General features: G+C 44.9%; 1 protein-coding gene across 7 annotated transcripts in view; it reads left to right on the forward strand.

Moving 5' to 3' along the window:
* TACC1 (transforming acidic coiled-coil containing protein 1) overlaps positions 1 to 7,653 on the forward strand; it is a 94,158-nt gene extending 86,505 nt beyond the window's left edge. For all 7 annotated transcript variants that reach the window (XM_061134602.1, XM_061134599.1, XM_061134601.1 and 4 more), the window contains 2 exons: positions 1,463 to 1,583; positions 2,830 to 7,653. In XM_061134602.1, coding sequence (XP_060990585.1) covers positions 1,463 to 1,583; positions 2,830 to 2,898 — 190 coding nt within the window. In that variant the 3' untranslated portion in view covers positions 2,899 to 7,653. The remainder of the gene's footprint in view (positions 1 to 1,462; positions 1,584 to 2,829) is intronic.
* Positions 7,654 to 7,926: the final 273 nt, after the last annotated feature.

A 7,926-nucleotide genomic window follows, 5' to 3' on the forward strand; every position in this document is an offset into this window, starting at 1 on the left:
TAATATTTAATTTTATTGATTTATTTGGCTGTGCTGGGTCTTAGTTGCAGCATGTGGTGTGGCGTCGCAGCCACTGGGCCACCAAGGGAGTCCCTGCCTTCCAGTACTTTTAATGCCTTAGTTTTCTTTTTGTCTTTTAAAATTTGTTTTGTTTTGACTTTAGTTGAAGTATAGTTGATTTACAATGTTGTGTTAGTTTCAAGTAAGTGATTCGGTTATACATATGTATATTCTTTTTCAGATTCTTTTCCATTATAGGTTATTAAATAAGGCTTAATTTTTTTATTCTTAAATCTGATGCATTTTGAATGTATCCTGGGGAATAAAGGATCTATGAAGGATGTACCCAACTTTATTTTTTAACTAAAGAGTAATACATCCTTGTACATTCTGCCACCTTCCTGTTTGTAAAGCCTTGTAAGTTCCCCTTTTCCCTCCCCACCCCCAGAGGTATTTGTATTAAAGGTTTATTTTGTGTCTTTCTAATCTTTTCTATGAGCCTTTACAAATACTACCCAATGGCTTTGGACTTTTTGAAAAAAATAATACAGTATTATACAGGTTTCTGTTTTCACGTAATCGTATATTATGGCCCTTTTTTTTCATGTCAGAACATTGTTCAATCTAATTATTAGTTTGTAGACTATCTCATCCCTTTAGTGGATGGGCATTTCACCCTTTTCCTGTTGCGAGCAGTGCAGCAGTGAACACCTTCTACCGTCAGTGTGGTGCTGGGGCGCCTGCTCCTCGGGGGAGATGGCCAGGATGGACTCACTGGGCGGAGGTGTTCCTGCTGGACCGTGTCCACAGAGAGGGCTCTGTGGGTTTTCTTTCCCCGTCAGCACCCGAGCCAGTTTACCTTTGCATCTTGGCCAACACAGGCCAAGATCATCCTGGCTAATTTTTGCCAAGCTGATATATTTTAAAAGTTTATCGTTTTAATTTGCACACCTCTGATTACAGTGAGTTTTTAGCATCTTTTCATCAATTAACTGTTTATCAAATGACATCTGTGGTTTTTAAATTTTCCTTTTGCATCTCTTTAATAAAGTTGCCTGTAGGTCTGTGTTTCATAGATGCCAACAGTTGGTATTCCTGACTTGTTAGCTGTGTTAATCCACAAAGATCCTGCTTACTTACTGTTGTACTGGGTTTTAAAAAAAAATCTAAGATTTTTGTAGAAACTGGCCTGTGATTCCATTCTCGGGTGGCATGTGAATTTTGAAGGGCACCGTGTGCCTTGAGATGAATTCTGCCAGTAGTTTGCACCAGGGAAATCTCCTTAGCGGTTATGTGTAATTAAATTTTTATAAATTAAAATTGAATCCTGTAGCTCACTGATTGCTGTCTCCCCTCTGTGGTGAAGTCAGCTGACTTCGTCCTGTGTCACAAGTGTCGGCTCCCTGGCTCTTGCGCCACGACGATGACAGGCCGTGTGTTTTTGCCCCTCCTTCCATGACAGAGCCAACGAGGAGATTGCTCAGGTCCGAACAAAAGCCAAGGCCGAGAGCGCGGCTCTGCACGCGGGGCTCCGGAAGGAGCAGATGAAGGTGGAGTCTCTGGAGAGGGCCCTTCAGCAGAAGGTACGAGGGGTGGGGTGTCATGCCCGGGAGGCCTTTGGTGTTCCCTCTCAGCCGCGGCTCCCTCATCTTGGGTCTGGGTGAAGGAACCTTGCGTCTTTGCTCAGACGCTTCAGTCCACTTACTGGAGTGGAGACAGAGGAGGGGGGCGTGAGTGGGACCTGCCCACAGGCAGGGCAGAGGGAAAGTCGCGTTCACGGAAGCTCAGTGGACCAAAGGCTTAGGCTCCGAGGTTGCCTTTTTTCTCTTTTCTTTTTTTTTTCTGTAACACATGAAGCTATTGTCCCACTTCATTGCAGTTTTGCCCTCCAGGAGCCATTAGGCAAAATCTGGAGGTGTATGTGGTCTATGTGTCTTGACTGGGAGATGCTGTGGGCATCTCGTGGGTAGAGGCAAAAGATGCTGCCAAACACCCCAAGGTGCACAGGACACCCCACAATCAAGACCCGCCCCGCCCCGATGTCAGCGGTGCCATGGTCTAGACACTGCTACATAAGCAAAAACCATCGCTGCTCAGTGGTTCTTAGACTTCATTCTTTGTGCCTCTTCTTTTTTTGTTACTGTGTTTCCAAACGTGTTTTCAGGACTGTGGCATCTGTTCCACCAGGGCAGGGGCTTTATTGGGTGGGTCTGATAACCCCAGAGACGGTGGCCCTTGGTATCTTAGCCTCCAGAATCCCAGGTCTCTGGAGACGCTGATGGAGCAAGTGAGGCCCAGATATCCGGCATTTCTAACAAATACCCCCAAGTGATTGCCGTGACAGCGAGGACATTTGAGAAGCAAACTTCAGAGGGCCAGTCATTACACTCTCCCCTTACTCAGCCTAAGCAGAACTTGGCGAACATATGATCATTTCCTAGGGGAGAAGGTATAGAGCCTTCCTTTCTTTAAAGGGCTTCCCAAATGGCTCAGACAGTAAAGAAACTGCCTGCAATGCAGGAGACTGGGATTTCATCCCTGGGTCAGGAAGATCCCCTGAAGAAGGGAATGGCAACCCAGTCCAGTATTCTTGCCTGGAGAATTCCATGGACAGAGGAGCTTGACAGGCTACAGTCCATGGGATCACAAAGAGTTGGACACGACTGAGGCGACTAACAAAAAACTTTCTTTAAAAGGGTTTCTGATGCAGAACAGTGAAGAACCACTGAGTCAGGTGTCTAGAGAGGGTATGGGCAGTCTAAGGACGATTTCACCGTAATCCTTTCATCTTGGAACATACAGTGCATCATCCCATTGTTTGTTTTTCAGAACCAAGAAATCGAAGAACTGACGAAAATCTGCGACGAGCTGATTGCCAAGCTGGGAAAGACTGACTGAGTTTCCCCTGTAAGCTCAGCAGATCTGCATTCGGCTGCTTCTCTCGTGACCACGATTTTCTTGCCTTATCCAGGAATAATTGCCCCTTTGCAGAGAAAAAAAAAAAACTTTATGAAAGCACATGCCTACTGCTGCCTGTCCCGCTTTGCTGCCGACACGCCCGCCCCGAGAAAACGCTGGAGGATTCATCACGCAGACGCGGAGAGAGTGGCCCGACCATCCCATCGATGGGCTCTGGGCACGATTCTCTATCTTTGGTTCGTTTTAAAGTCTTCTTTACTTTGCCCAGGTGTGTTCAGTTTATGATTTGATGGCTATTACTTGGGACCATATCCTGTCCACCTGATTTTTTTAAGTTTATTTATTACATCTTTTACATTTAATTTTCAATATTAGTGGTTTTATTTGAGGAGATGATCTGGCCTATTGTTACTTCCAGTTGAGTACCTATTTATGGACACGTTCACTGTCTTACACACATATGCGCATATTTATACGTGATGCTGGTTTGTTACCCCGCCCCCCAGAAGCATAGTCAAATAAGAACTTCTCTACAGAAAGGCATGTTTCCATAAACTTAAAACCCTATCTGAAAACAGAGTTGTGGCTCAAAATGCCAGTTGCAGAATTTGGGGGGTTGAAGAGGTGAAACCCGCAGACTCCATGTGTGGCATGGCTCCTAACCTCAGGCTCAGGTGTCACATAGGGGGGACCCTTGGCCACGGCATCCTGTCCCCCCCTGTCTGGACGGCCCTCAGCCTGGGTGCCGCCACCCCTCTGGGGTTAGTCCTCAGACCCAGGGGATCTGCTTTGTTCCCTCACAACTGGGGTTTGGCAAGTCCGTCCTGGAGCCATCAGTCCCCTCTACTTCTATTTGTTGCCCCAGAGTGACGTTTGCTCTCTATTTTCTTTCTGTTTGCAATATGCAAAGGAAATCTGCTTGTAAAAGGTTTAGACGACCTCCTTTAATGAACCCCATTAGCAACTGTAAGGTAAAGCAGCAGATGGATTTTTGCAAGTGTGATGAATTAGTCTTCAGATTTTTTTTCCCCTAAAGCACCCCCCCAAAAAAAAATCCTTTCAAAAAAAAAAAATCCTTTCAAGCTGAAAGATAGTATAATTAACAATTTTCAACCAAACGGGCAGGAAAATCACATGAGTCACTCCCCAAATCAGTGCATTTTGAGTATTTTTAAACCACAGCTGTTTGACTACTGGCGGAGGGAGCAGACCCCTACTCACAAAACCAAATTCCTCAAGCTGTTCCTGGACTCCATTCAGAGTGGCGGGGAACCTTAACCCCCGAATGGAAATTTCCCGTGTGAACCCCCTCCCGTTCAATAGGCAAAACCAAATCCACGCAGGCATCTTAAAGCGCTTGTTTGTCTTAACCTGAACACCCGGAGCGTCTTCATGGTGACATGTGTTATCTCCAGTACACGTAAGTTGTGGTCCTCTTCCTGTAAAACTACTGCATGATACAACTTCAGCAATGAATTGTGCCTCGTCGAGACCCTCCCTTGCTTTCTCAAGGTGACCTTTTCTTTAGCGTCGTACTGTTCACACGGGTGCAATCTTTAGCCCCACGGAGGTCAGTAATGTCTTTTCAAGCCAGAAGTCCCGTTTTACTGATATGCATTTCCCATAATTGGTGCTTAGGCTGTATTTTAAAGCCTACTGTCTTTAACATTTTGTACTTAAAAAAAAAAAAAAAGCAACAACAAACCAGAAAAGCAGAAATGATCTGTGTTTGGAGAAGTGATGTGACAATCATTCGGGCCCTGGAAGCAGTCCCCGTGGTTTGAAGTGAGTGCCCTGCTGTAGCCTTTGCCCTGGAGGAGCAGGTGTCTCAGGCCGTGTGACCATACCCTCTTCCAACTCTTCACAACTAGAGAAACTCACTTCGCAGTTTTGCAGAAAGAAACGTTGCTAAACCTCTTTGCTGCTGTGTTTTGGTGACGTATCTGTGTTTACTTGTTTCATATTGCTCTTATTATTTCATAATAAGCATGAAAGGCTTATTATCATGGTCTCCATTAGAATCCCACAGTCCTCTTTTTTTAGGCTTCTTGCTTGTGTTGAAAGAGAAAATAGTAGCTGTGTCTTGAAACAGAGGTGATGACAATCCTTCCTGAGCACGCTAGTGGGAAGAGACCCCTGAGAAACTAGACCCTACTGAGGAAAGTCACTGCATGAGGAAAGCGAAAAGGCCCACATTAAATAATGTTTGCCACTGGCCATTCTGCCATGGCCATTACAAGGAAATGGTCTTCCTTCTGATTTAGTGGATGGATAGTCTCCTGCAGGACAAAAAATGTAGCAGGTACAACTGTCACATCAAGAGAGTATACTGAGCAGAATGAAGTATGTTTATTTAAAAAAGGGAAAGAGACCTACTCTGGGGAATAAGAGTATAGCCTAGAGTTTTGCTCCAAAACACCAGTGGGCCAAATTACTTGTGAATTGGGCAGTAATTCACCCCGTGACAAACATGACAGGGAAATGAGAAAAAGCCGCTGGCCTGGACAGTGGTTTGGGAGCGTGAGTGGTCTGCTTGAGGCTGTGGATCCAGAGCCGTTTTTTGTTTTTGTTTTTTAATTTCTGAGTTTGCCAAAGTGCAGCTGGTCTTTACCGAGAAGTGTTTTAACGGGAGGATCTGATGTAACCAGACTCCTCAGTCTGTCACTTGGTTGGCTAAGCCATTGAGAGACCTCGTGACATTTCCTTTGTTTGGAGATGCTCCTGGAAACAGTGAGAAGCCCACTTTGCTTATGGCTTCTAGTGTCCTCAGACCCAGCCAAGATTAGGAAGTGTGGAGGCACGTGACCGTGAGAGACGCCGAGGACCTGGCAGCCTTCCCAGGTGACATGGAGTCCAAGGAAAGGTTCACACTGGGTTTTGGAGGATGGCTCAAGTCAGATCTTCTCACCAGCCAGTTACCCTTTCTTCCCATCCCATGCTTTCTGCAAGTCTCACACAAATACCTGGACACTTTTTAGCTGGGTCCCGGATTCATCCTGACTGGTTATAAGCTGGGAGAGTGAAGTGCCCCAGATATCCCTGGGCTGACTCAACGCAGCCATAGGGAAGCAGTCATGGTACCGACAGGTAACAGACTCGATGACTCTGAAGCTCAAAACGGAGTTGTAAGAACAGGAGTTTGGCGAGTCTGAGTGCACTAACTGGAAATGATCCAGCATGTCCTTTTTCAGTGGAGTAAAGTCCCTAAAGCTCCCTTTTTCTTTTTTCCCTTTTGGTCTTTTGCTGCAGTTCGTAGCTGTCTCGTGAATCGTCCACGACTGGTGGTCTTTGTAGTTTTGTTAACCGTGCAAGTTTGCTCTTGGACTCGGGTGGTTTCTTACTTTATCCTCTTGTTGGGAAGAGAGAAACTAGAGGTTGGAAGGATTCAATGATTCAGGCAAAGCATTTTAAAGTAAAGATGTATATATTCTGAAGAATTGAAAAGATGGCAGATTATTATTTCCTTATTAAAGAACAAATAACAGTCTGGGAATCCCAGAATGTCAAGCCAAAGGTCTATAGGGTCATCTTCTTCAAAGCTTTTCATGAAGAAGTATTTCAAGGAGACTTCTGTCCAAAAAGGTTTGACTGGCCTCCAGATCTCAGTGACTTGAAAAAAGCAGTCTGTCTCTCAAACCTTGAGTCTCCCATGTAGAAAAAGCAAAGGAATAGACGTATTAGAGCCCTCTCTCTAAGGATCTCCTCTGGAAGGTCGTATGAATGACACTTTCCAGGGAAGACTCCCTCCCTAGTGCCCAGAGCTAGCATTCTGGAGACTAAAGATTGCACTTTTCATAGTTTTTTTCGTCCAAATGCAATCCCATTTCTGTGCCTCTTAGCATGCAGTTAGATTTGGACTAACAAGATTCCTAAGGAATGACTTTATTAACTATAATATGGTTACAGCTACTATACACACACACACACACACACATACATATCTGTACACACCCTCTGGTTATAGTTGTACCATGGAGATGGGTCGAACGATGCTGGCCATGGCAGCCGTCCATCCAGCCCTCTGACTGAGGCGGCGAAGGCCAGGCGCGGCGCTGAGGTATGGCCTGAACCTTCCCAGTACCCATCGTCACTTTAGAATCATAAGAACGCCACTTTTCTCCCCCTCTGCCTTTTAGTGGCATCTGAAATGTGCTCCACAAAGTATCTCCCTGTCCTGCTGTTAAGTGATGCTCTCTGGATAATTTTCAAGGGGACATATGAAAATGTGAGCTCTGAAACCACCCCCCAACCTCCTCCACACCCCCTGCCAATGCAGGGTGGTCTGCAGGTTTTATACCCTCAGCCTCGCGCTTGGTCCTCCACCCAGTGAGACAGGATCCAGGCATTTCTTTCAAATCTCAGAGGTTGCAAACTTCTCAGTGTCGCTTGTAGCCAAGTGTGTATTTGCCAATAGACACCCCTGTGTACTTACTAATGTGCCAACAAGTAATGTTAATTAATTGCACATCTGCTTCCACTGTGTTCCCATGGGTGCCATGAAGTGTGTGAGGAGCCTCGTCCGGAGGAATCTAACGCTGCATTGACTACTGCTGTCAGGATTGTGTTGTGTGGAATAATCATCAACATAAATTTTATATGCACAAGTGATTTCCCTTTTATATGTCAGGTAAATATTTGTAAAAGTTATACTCACACAAATGAAATTATTATAATGATTACTAATATATTTTTTCCATGTTTCATTGCCTGAATAAAAACTGTTTACCACTGTTAGATGTGGCTTGTGTGGAGACTTCTTCCCCCACCCACCCCTGGTTATAAGTCACTTTATCCCCAAACATGAAGATTCATGACAGCCTCGCTTTTATGGGCTTCATATTTCAGTCTAAAAATAGAAGAGAAGACATTTCCACTACACTCATTTTGTGAGGTTTTATGCATTTGGTTGGCTGTGTTAATTAAAAAACGAATTTTGGAATTCAGACCTTGCCATATAAATTTCCATGCATTTCCATGTGTGCAAACAAAGTATTTGACTGGGTACTT

Source organism: Dama dama, chromosome 32, assembly GCF_033118175.1.
Source record: "Dama dama isolate Ldn47 chromosome 32, ASM3311817v1, whole genome shotgun sequence".
In the NCBI taxonomy this organism is placed as follows: Eukaryota; Metazoa; Chordata; class Mammalia; order Artiodactyla; family Cervidae; genus Dama; species Dama dama.